The sequence below is a fragment of the Schistocerca piceifrons genome, chromosome 2 (genome assembly GCF_021461385.2).
Source record: "Schistocerca piceifrons isolate TAMUIC-IGC-003096 chromosome 2, iqSchPice1.1, whole genome shotgun sequence".
Lineage (NCBI taxonomy): Eukaryota > Metazoa > Arthropoda > Insecta > Orthoptera > Acrididae > Schistocerca > Schistocerca piceifrons.
The window spans coordinates 990,482,840-990,503,474 of NC_060139.1; the positions used below are offsets into that span (position 1 = coordinate 990,482,840).

General features: G+C 43.8%; 1 protein-coding gene across 1 annotated transcript in view; it reads left to right on the top strand.

Moving 5' to 3' along the window:
* The window catches only part of LOC124776043, a 247,507-nt gene that overhangs the window by 133,161 nt on the left and 93,711 nt on the right, over nucleotides 1-20,635 (top strand). Inside the window, exon 12 of the mRNA XM_047250883.1 lies at nucleotides 14,759-14,987. Within this exon, the coding sequence (XP_047106839.1) occupies nucleotides 14,759-14,987 (229 nt within the window). The remainder of the gene's footprint in view (nucleotides 1-14,758; nucleotides 14,988-20,635) is intronic.

Here is a 20,635-nt window from a genome sequence, read left to right on the forward strand (position 1 = left end):
GCATCATATTAGGAATGGAAGCTGCAGGGGAAACAACGGCATTTTTGAGTCTAATTTGTGAGATATGTAGTATACGTGGATATGTGTGATTCGGGTTTGGGGTGACGGTAATTTGGTAGAATATTTATAGCTGGGAGAATGCAAGTAGTTTGAGGAGTCGTAGTGAGTGACAGAACCATGGAGGAGCAGATAACCAGGAAAACGTAGACACGAGTGAGATTGAGTTAGATTAAGATTGTGGATGTGGAGACTGGTTGAGTGGATCAGTTTCCAAGCTGGCATATGAACATCTTCAACTTTTATAGTCCGGTCTTCCTCAGTTGCATGTAATATTACGGTATATTAATAATTTTTACTTATGGACCGTCTGACAGCAACTGAATAAAACACAATTTTAGTACCATACGCGTTTCGCCTTTATTTTCTGCAAGGCATCATCAGTGGCCTGGAATATGTATATATGTTAGCTATTTTATTTACATTTTTGTCATTGTGCCTATAGGTTATAAACAGTTCTGGTGGTTGGTATTTCCTATTAAGTAGTAATGTTTTGAACTGTACTTACAGGTTGCGTGGACAATTTCCTACATATTACGCTCTTGTTGCATTTTTGGTGTTGTTCTTCTTCTTATGAACGCCAATTTGCGGTTTTTTTCCGCATTCCACAACACTATGCACTGAAGGCTTGTTTTAAAGCAATGTTTTGGTTTCTGTTGCCGACCTGTCGTCGAATTCCAATAGTTGGTCCACACATGGATGACGCCCCTCCTCAGGATGACAATGTCAGAGCACACACGAGCGCTCTGACATCTCCAACAGTCCGACGCCTCATTTCACTGTCATCGATCGATCTCCATACTGTCCCGACTTTGCCCCATCCTGATTTTCATCTGATTCCAGGATTTAAAGAACACCTTTGAGGGCTTCACTTGACAGTGATGAAGCGGTGCAAGGAGAGGTGAGGTAGTGGCTCCGTCAACAAAGTCAGACATTCTACAGTTGTGGTACCAACAAACTGGTATCTGTTTCAGAGAAATGTCTTCGTCGCCAGGGTCGCGATGTTGAGAAATAAAAATGCAGACATGAACAGTAAAGACGTAGAACGTTAGTAACGTTTTTTCTTTTAAAAAAAAAAGCTAAAATAGTTTTCACACAAAAAATTCGGAGGCACTTTTCAGCACGCCCTCGTAAAATACAAGTAATGCAGGGAAAAAGTAAATTAAGATTATATTAGGTACTATAGAACTGATAAGAAGTGTTACTACAGGGAGAAATGAACGTTCCCAAGGAAAAACATTACTTTTTGAATGAAATGAAGAAGATGACGAACGTAAGTGCTTCGATTTTTTCTTTAATATAGTTTGATACACCGCAGTGTAAATCACAAAAAAGAACATTACGAGAACAGTTTCACTGTGACCAGTCACAAGTCTAATTCACGGACAGCTGTCGAGAGCGAATGAAAATACCACTCTATCTACAAGCCAACTCCCAACCAGTAACCATAGAAGCTAAATTCGTTGAAATCAAGACAAACAATCCAGTCAGTAGCAAAACGAAATTCCGCATTCAAAGTGTGATCGTAGTAATCAAACTATGGTGCGTAACGGGGGGCTTCATAGAAAAGAGAGAAGAGGTCCTAACCTCATTCTCATACGTTACACAACTACTTCTAAGGGTAGAGTGGGCTGTTGCAAAAATGAGCCATGCAGAATTAGGGACTTTCTACCCAAGTACAATATACGTTCTGCTAGTGGGGCAGGGGAGTCCAACAGGGAAATTTTGGGTGGAGATTTCCAGTTCCGGCATTGTCCTTACAACCGAGGGAAACCTCCCGAAAACCTTGGTCAAAACAGGGGAATGCGACTTATTTTACATTTAGTTCAGGCGTAATACGAATCTGAAAAAATTTGAAAGCCTCGTCTATGTGTAAATCTATTTGTTTATGCGTACGTGGAGTGAAGTCGATGACTTGCTCGACATGCGCAGTACACAAAATTCGCTGACGATTGCAGGCATTCCCTGCTTGTCTTGGGATACCTCGCTGGCGATTTTATTTTTACAGGGCGCTTGTCACCGGAGGCCTTTGTCAAGCGCAGCCGGGACGCGTTGTACCCGCTAGACTCCGCCCTGCAGAGGCATGCCCGTGCGGCTGCTATCGGTTTTATACGTAGTTATAAGCAGACTGCTTGTGCCTCAGCGTCGGGTAAACGTCTCTGTTCTTTGCTGATGGGGAAGTAATAGCAATAGGGTGTTCACTTGTGCGTAGAGTGGTAAATTCTAGAGTTGGAAGGCAGCCATGGAGAAGAGCTTCGAAGACATGTTTGTTTTATAGATGAGTAGAGCCGTAATACTATTAAAACTATTTTATCCTGCGATAAAGTACGTAAATTTCCCTGATAAGTTGGACCGTTTACTCTTTCAACCGATGCAATTAGATATGACGATGGTTCATGTTGCAGCCAAGCCGGTTACTTAAAAATTAATCGAGATGGGCAATAAAAAAGTTGTTTTACAACCAGTGGCAACGGATTTCCTCCAAGTACCTCACGTCAGTTGTTGCTTCGGATGTGTGTCATGCATGCGGGTGGTGTTCTGAGTGCCGTGCACAGTGAGCATCCGGCGAAGATGACACGGTGTGTGTGTGGTAATCAGGTGAACTCCCTCTTCACAACAGTTCAAACTGGGTGTACGAAGCTCTGGCGTTATCGAAAAAGCGGGTGTTACAGACGTAATGCAAGCATTCAAAGCTAGTTGTAAGGTAAGGAATTTTCGCTATTCAGGCTGCGTTGTCCTTTACGGCAGTACTATAGTCTCGCCAGAAATATTGACGACATATGTCTATACTTCATATACTGTGGAAATTCGTATAGGGGATAAAGAAAAGCAGGAGTTCTCTTGCAAATGCTGGCAGTACTTCTTGCCCAGTTGAAGTGCTCAGCCAAAGCTTCGCACAGATTGTAATATACTTTTTCGGTATGGTATTGATGCAGAGTTAAGAAATCGTGGAAGGGAAAGGGAGGGGGCATTCGTAGCATTCACGACAGATGAACTCTCATGAGATACTTAAATTATCAAGGACTTCTTACTACTTAGTTTCAGATACAAGTTCTGCGTCTTTGTGAGCCCTGTTTGACATTCATCTGGATGATGTCAGCATTTATAGATTGGAGTAATGATGGACGTCATGCAGAGAGGGAGAAATAGTTTTTGTGGGAGGCCAACACCGACGAGATGCCATTCATATGGAAGGTGAAAATTTGCGGGCTCAGGGCTAAACCGTGCCACGCTTTTGAGAAACTCGCTTCTGTGAAAACTTTTCATTCCCACAGACGACACACGGCTGTCTTTTTGACAAGTAAGTTTCAAACTACATGAGTCCACCATAAAAAATATTTTGTTGCCATGTTTTTGTAAGCACTATGTCACAGCTAACACTACGAAATATATTTTGGTAATGTCAGTGTCGTGGCGTCACTGCTACCTATGGCATGTTTACATCACAGTTACCTTGATTAGTGCATTGTCTGCGTTTCCGTTTAACAAACCAAGATTAATGTTTGTTATATTGGATTTTGGAGTCCAAGTACAGTTAGTTGATTGTTTTTTTATTGTATTGCAAGGCTTTGGATACTGTGGACAGAACTGTAATTGATTGGTCACTGATTGTGGCTTCCCCCTCCCCCCCATCACGCCCCGCCCCCTACCCCCCCCCCCCCCCCCCACATTTTTTTATGAGTTGGACTACGGTTCTCCTCCATCATTTAGTCGGATGTACGCCGCTCGAGACAGAAAAACTAAATACATCTCTCAAGACTAGCATGCCCTCAGTAATAGGATCTACAAACAAGACAGGCCTTCCTCAACATATAAAGAAAAGCTAATTACTTGAAAATTCTCTTGAGATGTACTATAGTGCGAAACTAGTTAGGTGTATTACACTAAAGGCCACTGCGGCACTGCTACATTGCTGTAATTCTACAACAAAAGGTTTCCGTGATAAACATTTAAGATGTAAATGCTAATTTTTCTGTTAACGCTCACATCTTTTTGTGATAACACTTAACCTCTTGGTGATTGATGCTACTTATTTTCTGGCATTCAGTATTCCGCTGTTAATTCAATTTCAAACTGTAATAATTTACGTACACTGATGATCGGGTCCACAGCCCATGACGAGATTGAATGTCGCATCGTGGCGTTCAGGGCACGAGAGCGGTGAGAAAAATGTATAAGCGGAGCTGAGACGAATGGCAAACCATTCTAGCGACGATATTGGTCGGAAATGGGGAAATCCACTGACATAAGCGACGATGACAAATGGCAGATTGTTACTGTCCAGCACCTGAGCCCCAGCATTCTGAAACGTCCAAGCTGGTCGGTTGTTCGCGTGCTGTTGTTATGAACATCTATAGAAAGTGGTGGAAGGACGGTGAAATCACGAGTAGACGACGAGGAGTTTGACGTCCACAGAACGTGATTTTCGTAGGCTTGCCTGCTGTGTAAGGCAGGATAGGCGGTGAACTGTAGCAGATCTGGCGGCAGAGTGCAGTGCTGGTGCCCGCACAAGTGGTTAGGAGCACACATTTCGGAGCACAGTGTCGAATAAGGGGCTCCGAAGCAGACAACCTCTTCGTGCTCCCATCTTGACTCAAGAACATAGTAAATCACGATTGCAATAGGAACAGTATCATCGAGATTGGTCCGTGGATCAATAGAAAAGTATCCCCTCGTCGGACGAATCACATTTGTTATAACACCTGGTCGACGCTCGTGTGCAAATTCGCAGCCATTCAAGTGAGCCGCTGCTCGAAACATGCACCGCACCACGAACACAATCTTCTGGGAGCAATATTACACTACGGGGCGTATTTACCAACGGTTTAGTACTAGCTGTGTTAGTAACCGAAGGTACGATGGCAAGTGTCAACTACACGAACATTCTTCCTGACGTTATCCCTTCATGCTTGATGTCTTCCTCGAGGACGACTGCATCTTCCGGCCTGATAGCTGTCCACGTCAAAAGGCCAGAATGGTGCTACACTGGCTTGAGAACTCGCGTTATATTTTGGCTACCAAATTTGAATTATCTAAACCCTGTGGAACACATCTGCGTCGCTGTGGAGCCCCATCCCCACGCCCACTAACCAGCAGTCCGAATTTACAATGGTTCAAATGGCTCTGAGCACTATGGGACTCAACTGCTGTGGTCATAAGTCCCCTATAACTTAGAACTACTTAAACCTAACTAACCTAAGGACATCACACACATCCATGCCCGAGGCAGGATTCGAACCTGCGACCGTAGCAGTCGCACGGTTCCGGACTGCGCGCCTAGAACCGCGAGACCACCGCGGCCGGCCGAATTTACAAGAACTGCGTGATCTGCCCACAGATATTTTATGTCACACCCTTCCGAAGACCCATCAATGACTTTTTGAATGAATGCCATGCAGAATCACTGCTGTATTGAGTTCCGAAAGTGGACCAACACGCCGTTAACAAGCGGTCATAATATTATGGGCTCATCTGTGTACTGCTCTGTTTAATTACAATTTTTATTTTCGTTTGAAAGTGCAACCTATCTGTTGTCGGCAACAGTTAATGATATGTGCATACTCGTTACTATAAGCGTAACCATCGTCAAATTGGTATGGAGGATATCACGAGGCTGGATACGCATATGATTAGCGTTCCAGCGCAACAGGACGAAGTGGGTAGTTTGTAAGGATATACTACGCAGTGGGACTTACATTTAGAAATGGGATTTGAATGTTGGTCGTTTTTGAAAAGATCATATTATACCTACTGAAGAGCTTATCCGAATTTGATAGCGACATTGTCGCGGTATATCGAGACTGTGATTTATCGACGCACGTGGACCATATTGATCACCCTGCAGGGTCTCAACGGTCACTGGCTCTAGCGCTCGAAAGGATAAACACATTGTCTGTTCAGCTAGACAGGATAATGCATCCACTACATGCACCTTGAGTCAGGATGTGGGCCCGCCATCAGAAAGTTACGTATCTTCACAGAGAGTACGACTACGTACTTAGCATCACAGACTGTCATCACGGCGAAGAATGATGCAACTTCCCTTGGCGTGCGGCAGATGGCACCACGGCGTCTTTTCAGATGAGTCTCAGTTTCACGTATTGCATCACGATCGATGAAAAGGAAGGAAGGGCGATTATTGTATAATGTCCCAAAGAGAACGATGGCATTAGAGGTGTAGCAAAATCTCCTATTAGGGGAAGATGTGGTCTTTCAAAGGAACCATCTCGCTATTCGACTTAAGCATTCTAAGGAAATGATGGAAAACCTAAAATCTAGATGGCCGGACGGTGATCCGAGTTGTGGACCTCCCGAATATAAGTCCAGTGTGTTAACCACTCCTTTCGCTACTACAGAAGTGGTCTTTGCATTCCGTGCTGAAGCAGCTTTTGTTATGGCTGGACTGCTGGCCGAATGCTGTTGACTGCACTGAGAGATGGCGTTCCGGCATACGTGAAATACATATCATTCGATTTTTCGAAAAATATTAGGTGAAAATTTTTTATTATTGGACATATTAGATGTGCTGGCGTAAGCTTTCACCAGCACATCGGTCAGCAAAGATGAAGCGCGAAGATAAGTAGGCGCTGGATGAAGCGCTCCTATCACGAGAGAGACCAGCGGCACAGTCACAAGCAACGCCCTCTCTTCAACATGTATTTAGGCCGCCGCCGTTGACCGGAGGGAATCACTCAAGCATCCAGTTTGGCGTCTGTCAGTTAACTCAGAGAGCGGGTTTAGTTCGCCGCAGGCTACGGTAGTACATAGTGATCAGATTAGTGACTACAGCGGGACTAGTTTGCCTCAACCAGTATTGTACTTTATTAGCAATGAGAAACTCAAGCTTGTAATAACAAGATTACCGATATTGACATTACATCCGTCTGTAAGAGGACTATTACTAATGAGCTTGCACCACGAAACATAAACTCTATTTAAGTTGAGTAAATGTTTCCAGTTCATGTAAATAAAGAACAATATTAATCCACCTGTGCATTTGTGCTGTAGAAAGAGGATATCAGCCACCCATAACAACATCTCCTCCCTTGATTCCTTGTGGAACGAGACTCAACATTACCGTCTGATATCTTCACTTGATAAAGAACTAATTTCTTCTCTTTATCCGTTATATTTACTGCGCTGCATCATATTAAATAAAACATTGCATGAAATTGATGACTTTGCAGAGATAAAAACTTTGCGTATGGGTGAGTTTAGCTCATACATTGCAGAAAATGAAACGTAGGCAAGTTACTGAAATTTTATTGAACATCCACAAAAGAACGATATATCATTTCGTTCTCAAGTCATCGGGCTTTATATGCGACGGTCAGTCGGACGCGACGCTTCCAATTCTGTGCATGCGGACTTACCTGCTATTATGAAATACTTATCATCCGTTTTTAAGAGAACTATTAACTGAAAAAAAATTATTTTGCACAGCCTATAGTCTGATATCTTCACTTGATAAAGGACTGAATTTCTTCTCTCTGTGCTCCATCAAATTAAATAAACATTGCGTGAAATTTTAAAGGTTTTGCAGAGGTAAAAATGCATTGCGTAAACGTTATATACGGTTCATTTTAGATCCAGTCAATAAAATGTAAATGTCGAAACTTTATTTTAAATTGAGAGCAGAACGATAGCTGATTTCATTCCCAAGTTACTGGGTCTTATATCCAAAGGACGGGAGCGCGCGATACGCTCATTCACGTCCTTGCGCATAGCTAATCATGTCGTCATAACAGTCATCACATCACGTCAACGATGCAAGATATCGAAACGAGGTCTTTTGCGAATTATAGCGTGCAATTAAGCACATATGTTGCATGATAAATACTCACCGAGACAAGGAAGTAACTCGTCTGCAGCAGTGAGAGATCGGTGGATCAGGACGCCTTCAGATGTCCACAGCACTGTAGAAAAATACAAGGGGCTGGCGTATTCACGTCCAACAGCACATGGGGAACGGCGCAGCAGGCCATGTATAAACGAAGACGGCAGCGAAAGTGTTAGTCCGATGGATGAATCCATGTGTTGACCGCACAAGGAAAACAAACGTTGCCAGATCGTATTCATCATGTCATACGGCTCAGCACCCTGCACGACGGTAAGTAAGGAACGAAGTGAGATTAGTGTTTAACGTCTCTTCAATAATTGGGTCATTGTAGATGAAGCACAAGACAGTATTACTGAAGAATATGAAAGGAAATCGGCCACGCCCGTTAGAAGTGAACCATCCCGGTATTTTCCTTGAGCGATTTAGAGAAATCACGCAAAATGTGAATCTATATGGCCGGACGGGGATATGAACCGTCGTCCTCACGAATGCAAGTGCATTATATTAAGCACTGCGCCATCTCGCTTGGTAAAATGGTACAGGTACACAGCACGTGCACACACTTCTTTGTCGCATAACCAGCTGTTTGAACAACAGGAATTACATTTCTGACATATGAATGCTAGTAGTTATGACTTATATTCGAAGTATTTGTGAAGGTATCTTTCAACAAGGTAACGTAAGACTGCATGGCTCCTGTGGAAACTAGCCGCATGTTTGCTATCGTGTGACCCTTAACTGATATACAAGTTAGGGGGCACAATCAATAATGTTACAAAAATCACACCAAAGTGAGTTTATATTGAATCTGCGCAAAGTGTGTAACGCAATCTTATAATGGCCCTCATATAAATCCTACATGGGGAGCTAGCCTACCATATAATTTATTCATTAAATTAATTGATGAAAGTTCCCATCCAAAGATGATGATGGGGAAGGAGTCTGGTGAATGTGACGGTTTAATAGATCAATGCTATCCTAAAAATTTGCAATTTCATTTATTTTCTGTAATTGGAACAAATTGGTCATGTATTTACAGAAGGAACAATCATATACATTTACATAAACCAAACATGCAAATAGTCCTCATTTGATAGAGGTGTTGGCAAGAACCTGGTACTTACGACACTGCAAGGAATGTAGTGTGCTTCACTAGTATCAGAAGGGGGAACAAAGAGAACAGGTGAACTATATAATATCGATAAACAAGTAACTAATTGAATACAGTACCACGTTATCACCTAAGGAGACAAGGTGGCTCTACAGGTATCAGCACCGAAAACTTCAGTCCGAATTTTGGGGGGGGGGGCTGAAAAATCAACTGGAAACCTATAGGCCGAAGCTGCGTATATTGCCGGCAATATAGCGCAAGGCAGTATGCTGATGACAACTGCTTATCGTGGTAGGCCGCTGCTTGGGGACAGGCAGAATATGTGACTGACTGCTACAACCCCCTTCAAAATTATCTTCCGCCCCTCCACTCTGCTGAGCTAGAACTTCACCGCTCGACGCTGATTAAAAAAGGCTTTCGACAGTTAAGGTCTTACGACAAATTAGTCTAAACTCCCACCACTGTACTCCATCAACCAAGGCGCCATTACTATTCCTTCCCGTAAATTCCCCACGGTGATTACAGACATGTGCTGACATAACAGTTGAGCAGCCTATCATACCCTCTGCCAGGACTTTGCGCGGGGACCTTCATGGCGATGGGCGCCAATGGAACATGATAGTTGGGATGTTGCATATGGTGCCGCTCTGTCGGCTATCCAAGGAGTTCGGCTACCTTTCCTCCGAAACATCCCACACAACAGCATAGCTGGGGCGCTGAGCTGGCTCGTTCCTGCCCGAAACATGAGGGTCGGTTTCTCGAGAAAACTGCCCCCAACCACAGTAAAAATAGCTTCTCTAGCCCTTAGCTCTCGCTCCTGAGACCCGACGTGAAAGAGAAAACCACCATCCTGGGGCCGAGACTCTATCTACGATTCCCAGTAACCACATGTCTCCCCACTCCTGCTATTGTGAGCAGCTGGCCTCCACACAGCCCAAAAGTTCCTATTCATCTCCTGCGTGAAATGAGCAGAACAACAAAACGAATGCATCCTACTCCCGATCATGTAAATGCCGGTACATAGCATCCGATTACCTACTTTGCACGACTGTGTAATATAGTAACAAAATGACGTTAATTTACATGTACGCAAATTCAGATTTTAGAAATGCAGTATAGGCTTGTTTGATGGCCCATAACAAGTGTATGAACAGGACAGAAGGCCTGCCACGTTGCACTTCTGCTGTCCTGACATACTACCGCTTTAGAAACTCCTGCTCATAGATTGACCAGAGACTGGCACACAACCACTCACGAGCTGCTACATTTCATGATGGGTGGCACATAACTGAAGCAGCATGCAGTGACATATCTGTATCCGTCATCCAAACCCAGGCGGGCTGTAACTGTCGTTACTGCTCGAGGAGGCAGCTCTGTGTACTAACTTTCGCACCCTTATACTACGAAATCATTGCAGATTTAATCATGGGTTTTTTCTACTGTATTTTATATGCACAATAAGTAAATTTCGTTAATTACTGTTCTTCCTCGTGTAATGGCCAGCGTTTAAATACAAAAAAAATGGCACTGATCCCTCATGGTGCACTAAACAGGTCAGAACACTGTTGCAAAAGCAATGAAAAAAGTATGCCAAATTTAAAAGAAAGCAAAACCCTCGAGTCTGGCGATGTTTTACAGGAACTTGAAGTGTGGCGCGAACTTCAATGCCAGATGCTTTTAACAGTTTCTCATATCGAAACGCTCTCGAAATCTAGTAGAAAATCCAAAGCGACTTTGGTCGTTTATAAAGTACAGCAGCGAAAAGACACAATCAGTACCTTCACTGCACGGTAACAATAGTGTTGTTACTTATGACAGTGCCACTACAGCACGGTTACTAAATACTGTTTTCCGAAATTCCTTCAACAAAGAAGATGAACTAAATTTTCCAGTATTCGAGTCAACAACAAATTCTAACACGAGTAACTTAGAAGTAGATATCCTCGGCGTAGCACGGCACCTTAAATCATTTAAAAAATGGAAGGCCTTCCAGTCCCAATTGTATACCAGCCAGATTACCCTCAGGGTATGCTGATATGACAACTCCATATTTAGCAGTCGTTCGTTGAAAGATCTGTACCTATAGACTGTAAATTTGCACAAGTCACACAAATATCCAAGAAAGGAAACAGGAGTATTCCGCTAGAGTACAGATCCATACCACTAACGTCGATTTGCAGTAGGATTTGGAACGTATACTCTGTTCGAACATTACGATACTGTGTTCGAGCATTACGATTTACTGAGAAGCAGCCAACACGGATTCAGAAAATATCGGTTTTGAGAAACATAACCATCTCTTTATTATTATGAAGCAACGAGTGCTATTGACAAGGCATATCAAATTCATTTTATATTTTTACATTTCCAGAGGGCTTCTGACACCGAACCTCACAAGCGACTTCTGATCTAATTGCGTGCCTATGGACTATTGTCTCAGTTGTGCGTCTGGATTCATGATTTCCTGTCAGAAAGGTCACCGTTGGTAGAAACTGACAGCAAGTCATCGAGTGAAAAAGAAATATCTGGTGTTCCCCAAGGAAGTGTCACAGGCTCTATGTTACTCCTGATCACATAAACGATTTAGGAGACAATTTGAGTAGTCCTCTTAGATTGTTTGCAGATGACGCTGTCATTTATCATCATTTAATATCATCAGATAATCAAAATGAATTGCAAAATGATTTAGCAAGCTATCTGTATGGTGCAAAAAGAGGCAGTTGACTCTAAATCATGGAAAATGTGAAGTCATCCACCTCCACATGAGTACTAAATCGCACAAATCTAAAGTCTGCACATTCAACTAAATATTTAGGGATTACAGTTACGAATAACTTAGGTTAGAAGAATCCCATAGTTAAAGGTGTGGGTAAAGCAAGCCAAACATTTCGAATAACTGGCAAGACAAAGAAAATGTCACAGGTCTGCTAAAGAGGTTGCCTGCACTACGGTTGTCCACCCTCTCCTGGAATACTGTTGTGCGGTGTGAGATCCGCATCAGAGAGAATCGACGGAGTACATCGAAAAAGTTCAAAGAAGGGCCGCTCGTTTTGTTCTATCACGAACTGGGGGAGTGAGCGCCACAGATATTATGCCTGAATTTGGGTGGCAATAATTAAAATAAAGGCGTTTTTCGTTGCAGGGGATTCTTCGCATGATATCTGAATCACCAACTTTCTCCTCAGAGTGTGAAAATGTTTTGTTGCCTCTCACCTACGTATGGAGGAATGATCATCATAATAAAATCAGAGAAATTAGAGCTTGCTCAGAAATATTTAAGTGTTACTTTCTTAAGCGCGCAGTTCGAGATTGGACGGTAGGGAAGTAACTTGAAGGTGGTTCGATGAACCCTCTGCCAGGCACTTAATTATGAATTGCAGAGTAATTTTGCAGATGTATATGATGTAGATGTAGTGTATTGTAATAAAATGGTAGTTCAAAGGAATGGGATGACAATATTGGGCGCCAACGTCTTTGAATGGGACAATCTATTCAGATCAAAGTAAAGCACTTATACGACGTTTAATATCTCGTTCAATATAAAATCTGTGATTTTAATGCGTAACTATTATGTTAAATTACCCTTAAGTCCCTTAGACATTACTATTATGACTGTGGTTGTTGAAATTGCGAGGTGCGGGAACAATTTGGTTTCTCCACGACTTCGTCCCTCTCCGGCAGCTTATTCGGCGAATGTGGAAATTTGAGGGGACGATTAGTGACTATTCAGTGATGAACAAGAGAAATCTTCATTCACTTTTTCTCTGATCTACGTAGATCACTGTAGATTGTCAAATTAGCAACATGATCCCATATGTGATACTTTTACGTGCTAAATACGCTCGAAGCCGCTGTAATAATTACTCATATTACGCTTGCACAAAATGGCTACTGAAATTGTCAAAAGAAGCGTCTGTCTGCTATGGTTAATTAACCAATACTAATCTCTGGTAATGTCTGGCCTTCGAGAAGAGGAAGAAAGCTTCTTGATCAGAGAGCTTAAAAATGCACATTTCTGGGTTTCTAAAAACCACAGCGTGTTAAAATATATCGTAATATAATTACTGAAATGATCGTATGGCATTGTTGGCCGGGAGGCCCCATGCGAGGAAGTTCGGCCGTCGTGTTGCAAGTCCTTTTAAGTTAACGCCACTTCGGTGACTTGTGAGTCAATGATGATGAACACACAACACCCAGTCATCACGAGGCAGAGAAAATCCCTGACCCCGCCGGGAATCGAACCCGGGACCCCATGCGCAGGAAGTGAGAACGCTACCGCAAGACCACGAGCTGCGGACAATATAATTACTTTTCCTACAGTTGTTACACTCGAAATGTCTACCTTCTGTGGCTTTGGAGAAAGTCTCACTTTAGCAAGGGGTGACTTAACGCAGACTCTTTTGTCCAGGGCGTCGGAATGAGAAAGAATTAGGGGAACACTACCACTAACGTCTGGTATGTGAAATCTATTTTGCACGGCTGAGATCTTTGCTTTTAATGTAGGCAACGTTTAAAATCATTCATCTCCTATTGGCTGTGTTATGCGGTGCAGTATCAGATGACCCCTCAGAGAGGAGTGAGTACCTGTGTCCTAGTGTTTCCTAGTGAGGTACGCACGTGACACTTGCCATTTTTTGGTTCAAATGGTTCTGAGCACTATGGGACTTAACAACTGAGGTCATCAGTCCCCTAGAACTTAGAACTACTTAAAGCTAACTAACCTAAGGACATCACACACATCCATGCCTGAGGCAGGATTCGAACCTGCGACCGTAGCAGTCGCGCGGTTCCGGACTGAAGCACCTAGAACCTCTCGGCCACAACGGGCGGCCACAGCGTCACGTGGATGTCATTAGTTAATTACTGCCCACAGTGGACCTCATCAGTAGCTACACTTTTATGATAACCATCCAGTACCAGCACGTGTCGTAATTTGACAGAGGCTGGCTTTTGGCCTATTGAACTCGCAGTTTGTCGTTCCGCAATGTTGCTGCTAGCATTGGATGGGATCCTCCGACTGTCATGCCAATATCGAATTGGTTGAACGGCCATCCTCAACCCCAGGCAGTACCACAGAAGCTCCGTTTATTCGTCGTCGTAATTGTAATATGGACTGGCCATCTGGCATGGTGGGATAGGGTGCCATCGGGTACGTAACATGAACAACTGTGGTTCGCATAACCTGCAATTTGGGAGGGAAACGTCAAATTTCTGGCGTGTTAATACCGATGGCTGTTTCATATCTACGAAATCGCTGCTACTTAATCTTTCAACACGATAACGTAAACCACTTTCGTGACGGGAGCCGCAGCCTCTCAACCAAGTATCTCTCCAACTGGCATGAGTACACCACGCTTGCCAACAGCGCTTGGCTGACCCGGACGGACACACATTCAAGTGCTGGCCAAGCCCGACAGCGCTTAACTTGGGTGATCTGATGGGAACCATACCATTGCAGCAAGGCCGTTGGCAGATCCCCAAATCATCCCCCAATCACCTGCAGATGTAATCATCTACTCTTACTACCATTGTGCATGTACACTTTAGATAAGTTCGTTGTTTGTTATCCTTCTTGGTGTTGAAATTTTAATGGCAACGTGCGGGCATAAATAGCACAATTGCAGGTAAAGAGTGAATCTTGATAATCTTTCACGTAGCCAACTCAACTCCTATGTTTCCATTATGGCGTTTCGCAGTTGTGCTTCTTGTTCTTGAATCGGTCTCTTACTGAGCTCTGCATTCGGCGGCAGGACGCGCATGCTGCTGCAGCTGGGCAGCGCGGTGGCGGCGCGGGACCTGCTGCTGGCGGTGGCCGCCGTCGACGCGTTTCGGCCGTCGTCGCTGTGGCGTCCTGAGGACCCAGACGCGTGCCGCTGGCTGGGCGTGGCGCTGCACTACGCGCTGCTCGCCGCCGCCGCCTGGACCACGGCGGCCGCCGTGTGGCAGCTGCTCAGACTAGGCACGATCATCGGGCCTCAGGTACCTCCGATCGATTCGCTATCACTCTCACTAGAGTGTTCGGTAGCCTCGGGGCAGATGCGTGGAACTCACTGTGCAGACATAAGGAGTATTTTGTGGTGTTCCAAGTTTGTTCTTTGTCTCCACACCATACCATATGCACCAGCCACCATCTTTCTCAAAAACTGGCTACAATGGAGCATGCAACATCGCTGCCAGAAAAACAGTAGAAAAATCTACTTGATCTGCGATAACTCTCACCTTCACAATTAGTACGGGCTGTTCGAAAAGTCTCTCCGCAGTGTCGTATGATTGTTAGGCCGCAGTGAATATACCGCAATGAAACTCAGTGAAATACAAGTTATTAATTCATTGAATATTCATTTTTACTTACAAATTTTGACGTTAAATGTTGAAACTGTCCCCCTGTTGTTGCATACACAATTCAATTCGTATAATCATGTTTCCAAACACAAGCTGTAACATTTCTTCTATAAAAGAAGCAGTGAAACTGGATATTGCAGTTTTCAATTCATCGATGCCTTTTGAACGGTTTTTATAGACAGTTGCTTTCGCTGCACCTCAAAGAAAAAGTCAGATGGTGTTAGATCAGGCGATCGTGGAGGCCAAAGTCCCTGTGAAATTATGCGATCACCAAAAACACTAGCAAGCCGTGACATTCATTAAAACGCGAGCTGTATGCGTGGTTGCACCATCTTTTTGAAAATAACTGTTCAGTATTTCTCTTAACACAAGTTCTCCTATGAATGGGTACAGAATATCACTGCAGTATCGTTGTGCGTTTATTGTTTCGTTGAAAATTATAGGACCCACTCTAGAAATTGTAATCCAAACTCCTATTTTCATAGAATGAAGTGGTTTCTCATGAATACACAATGGATTTGCAGTACTCCACATACGAGAATTTTGCTAGTTCATGTACCCAGATAAATGAAACCACGCCTCATCAGTGAAAACGTTTCATTAAGAATATACATTCCATTTTGTTGTACGAAATTTTTCAACCATTGACAATAATGCAGTCTCTTGCCATCATCAGTATTTTTCAGTTCTTGCACGACTTTCACTTTGTGTGGGAAGTTTCTAATTTTTTCCTTACAGCTGTTTGGGCCGTTCCGACACTAACATCGATTTCCTTTCGATTTTATTACTGACTTGTTCGAGTAGTTTATCCTCAGACAAAACGTTAGGACGACCACTTCTCGGTGCATCTGTCGCTGAAAACCGTTCAACTGGCTCTGAGCACTATGGGACTCAACTTCTGAGGTCATCAGTCCCCTAGAACTTAGAACTGCTTAAAAATAACTAACCTAAGGACATCACACACATCCATGCCCGAGGCAGGATTCGAACCTGCGTCCGTAGCGGTCGCGCGGCTCCAGACTGTAGCGTCTAGAACCACTCGGCCACTCCGACCGGCTCTGTCACTGAACCCGTACTTCGAAATTTGTTTGTCAAATCTCGCACAGTATCGCGATGTTGGAGTGTTGTCCCCGGGAAAACTGAGTTAAATGTTGACGAACTGAAACTGTGTATTTACAGCCAGCTTTGAACACTTGTTCGGCTACAAACACACATTCTTCAATGGTTAGCATTTTCACTGTGACAAAAACGAAACACGTCAACACGTAACGACACACACCAACGATACTACTGACGCTGGCTGAGATAAACGAAACAGTGGAATGTTGGGAGAGTCCACTTGAAGGGAAGTAACCTAGGCAGGCGAACAATCATACGGCACGCGAGGCTAACAATCATACGGCATTGCGGAGAGACGTTTTGAACACCCCGTCTTTCTCGCTCCCTTGATACACTGAATAGCCAAAGAAACTGTTACATCTGCCTAATATAGTGTTGCGCCCCCTCGAGCACGCAAAAGTGCTGCAACAGGACTAATGTCTCAATTAGTGCTCGAGGGAACTGACACCACGAATCCTGCACGGCTGTCCATAATTCCGTAACAGTACGAGGGGTGGAGATTTCTTCTGAATAACGCGTTGCAAGTCATCCAAGACATGCTCAATAATATTCATCTCTGTGAAGTTTGTGGCCAGAGAAAGTGTTTAAACTTAGATGAGTGTTCCTGGAGCCACTCTGTAGCAATGCTGGACGTATGTGTGGTGTCGCATTGTCCTGCTGGAATTGTGAAAGTCCATCAAAATTCACAATGGACATTAATGAATGTAGGTGATCAGACAGTATGCTTAGGTACGTGTTGCTCCGGCGTAACATCAGGCACCGTCACGTCGGCATGGAACGTTACAGCAAAGAGGGCTTTGAGACGACGTCAGCCAATAGTACAGGACGACACCACGACAAGAGCGGCCCCTATACGAAGAGAATATAAGCGCCGCTGCGCCTAGCCGCGGCCGCAATAGAAGACGAGTCGTCTTCCAAATGCTTTAGCCGTGACTTACGAACTGTTGCGTTCTGCTTCCATTGAACGGGTATATACCAAAGGACGCTGATTACTGCATGTCGTCAATTGCTTGCGACACCTGTTTGTGAAAACGTAAAGTTAAGTATTGTCAATTTAACTTGCTGTCCTGATTACAGTGAAACGAATAAGAGGGGAGGGGGAGCAAAGAAATTTGTGCCTCAACCCGATTTAAGGAAGGGACTGTTGACTGTAGACACCTTGAGGCATTAATGAATTGTCAGTTTGCTAGTGCGTGGGAGTTAACTGCAGATTTGCTTGAATTGTTGTCTAGCTATACGAGAAAACACATTCCTAGGCACCCTATATTAGAGGAGTGGGCAGGATACGACAAGTGTCACCAATCAGAGTCATATCTAGACGTATGAGGGGTCCAATGTTCCTCCATCTGCGCACGCCCCCCACCATTACAGAGCCTCCAACAGCTTGAACAGTCCCCTGCTGACATGGATTCCTCAGGTTGTCTCCATAACTGAACGCGTCCATCCACTCGATACAATCTGAGTCGAGACTCGTCCGACGAGCTAACTTGTTTCCAGTCATCACCAGTTCAATGTCGATGTTGACGGGCCCAAACGAAAAGTATTATGTCGTGCAGTCAACAAGTGTACACGAGAGGGGACCTTCGGCTCCGAAAGCCCATATCGATGACGTTTCGTTGAATGGTTTTCGCACGCTGACACTTGTTGATGGCCCAGCATTGAAATCAGCAACATTTTGCGGAAGGGTTGCCCGTCTGTCACGCCGAACTATTCTCTTCAGCCATCGGTGGCCCCGTTCTTTCAGGATCTTTTTCCGGCCGCAGCGATTTCGGAGATTTGATGTTTTACCGGATTCCTTTTATTCACAGTATACTCTTGAAATAGGCGTACGGGAAGATCTGTACTTTATCGCTACCTCGGAGATGCTGTGTCCCATCGCTCGTACGCTGACTACAACACCACGTTAAAATTAACTAAAATCTTGATAAATTGCCATTGTAGGAACAGTAACCGATCTAACAACTGCGCCAGACACTTGTTGTCTTATATAGGCATTGCCGTAATCTTCCTGTTTACATATCTCTGCATTTGAATACGCATGTCTATACCAGTTTCTTTGACGCTTCATTGAGCAATTGATAACCAACGTTACGATGGCAAAATAACCTGATCATGTGCCCACCAACATGTAACACAATGCTAAGTCTTGAATGAGTGCCTTACTGTGCACTTGTACGACTGATGTAATGGTTGTTGTTGTTGCCGATGCTGTTTTTTTTTTTGTTGTGGTCTTCAGTCCAAATCTCTGCTGAAGTAAATGTCAGCACAGATTGCTGCCATGTGAAGGACCCGGGTTCAATTCCCATACCGCCACGGATTTTTTCTGGGCCAGAGGTCTAGCACGGACGGCACTCAGCCTCGTGATGACAACTGAGTAGCTACTTGATCGATTAGAAGCGACCGCACGGCCTGGGAAGTCTGCAAACCAGCCTGGAGAACGGTGTGTTGACCACATACCCCTCCATAATGCATCCACATGATACTGCAAGGCAAGGAATGAAACGGCGGCCGGTCGACATACCTTAGACCTTTAGGCCTTCACGGCCTGGCAAAAGAGTTCGTTTTACTACAGCAAATCCTTGACCCTCATTAATTTTTACTCCTATTCACTAGCAAACTGATGATTCCTTGATGCCTCAAGGTGTCTACAATCAACAGTCCCTTCCTTAAATCAGGTTGTGGCACCAATTTCTTTGCCCCCCCCCCCCTCCCTCCCGTCTTATTCGTTTCACTGCGTCTTCATTATTTACACAACCTACCCATGTAATCTTCAGCATTATTCTGTAGCAACACATTTCAAAAGCTTCTGTACTCATTTTGTCTGCAATTTATTTCATCCACAATTCACGTACACACCAAACTATACTGACGACAAATATCTCCAGAAAAGACTTTCTAACATTAAATTTACATCCGATGTCAACAAATTCCTCTTTCACACAAACCCTATTTCTGCTACTGCCAGTTCTACATTTCTTATCCTCTTCAAGTGGATCATCTACAGTTATTTTGCTACCCAGATAGCAAAACTTAGTTACTACTCTTAGCTTCTTATTTCATTAAGTAACTCCCTCAGAATCGCATAATTTGATTTATTTACATTCCATTACCCGTGTTTTACTTTTGTTGATGTTCATGTTTAACCGCTTTTCTAGACGATATCTATTTATTTCAGCTGCTCTTCCAAATCCTTTGCCATCTCTGATAGATTACAGTGTCGTTGCCTATCCTCAATATTTGTATCTCTGCTGCCTGGACCTTAATTCCCTTTCAGAATATCTATTTATAGGCTGCATTGCGTTTTAAGCTACAATTGATACTACTTAGGTGGCCACTCTAGCACCTCGCAAACATTGTATTCTTCAATCCTTTCAGAAGAAAATATCCTGTCCTGATACTTGCTGAAAAGCGAACTAATCCACCAAGTAAGAGGGTACGAACAATTTCCACTTGCTGGACACTAGTACGCCTTCACGTTATACAACGAGTCCTGAAATACTAGTGGCTCTTAACGATTCCGCTTACCGCAAATCATTAATGTAAAACTGATTATCGTCAGTGCATAGTAAGTAATCATAAAGTAAACGACACTCAGGAAGTAGGGCTTGCGCCATTTCCGACTGGCCGACGGCTTCCTATATGGCGGTATGAGGAGCAGTCTGTAAGAGGCAGTCTGATTAAAACGAGACAGATGGAAAAAAGTAAATAAACTGTTTATTCTTTCAAAAGTAATCACCATAACTATTAATACGCTTACCTCACTGTGAGACAAGATGGGTAATACCTTCAATGAAAAATGGTTTCGGTTGCCTAGAAAACCACGATTGTACCCAGGCGTCCGGAACAAACTGACAGCCACTAACGTCTCTCTGTGGAGCTCCAAAACTTTAAGAAATCGCATATGGAGATATCGTGACTGTGAACCGCGGCGGCTCGTCTCGAATCGATCCATCACTACATGCGTATCTTGCTGTTGAACAACCTTGCGTCAAGCCCATCGATGTAAGTGCTATTCAAAGAAATTCCTTGAGGGCGTAATTTGCCTACTCCAACTGTATGGAGGAAGTGTGAGGGCTTCCCAGTGAAACTTCTGCAGCACACTTGAAACAACCAGCACACACACATGGTTGCACTCATTGTTCTATAGGCAACTGCAAACTTTTTTT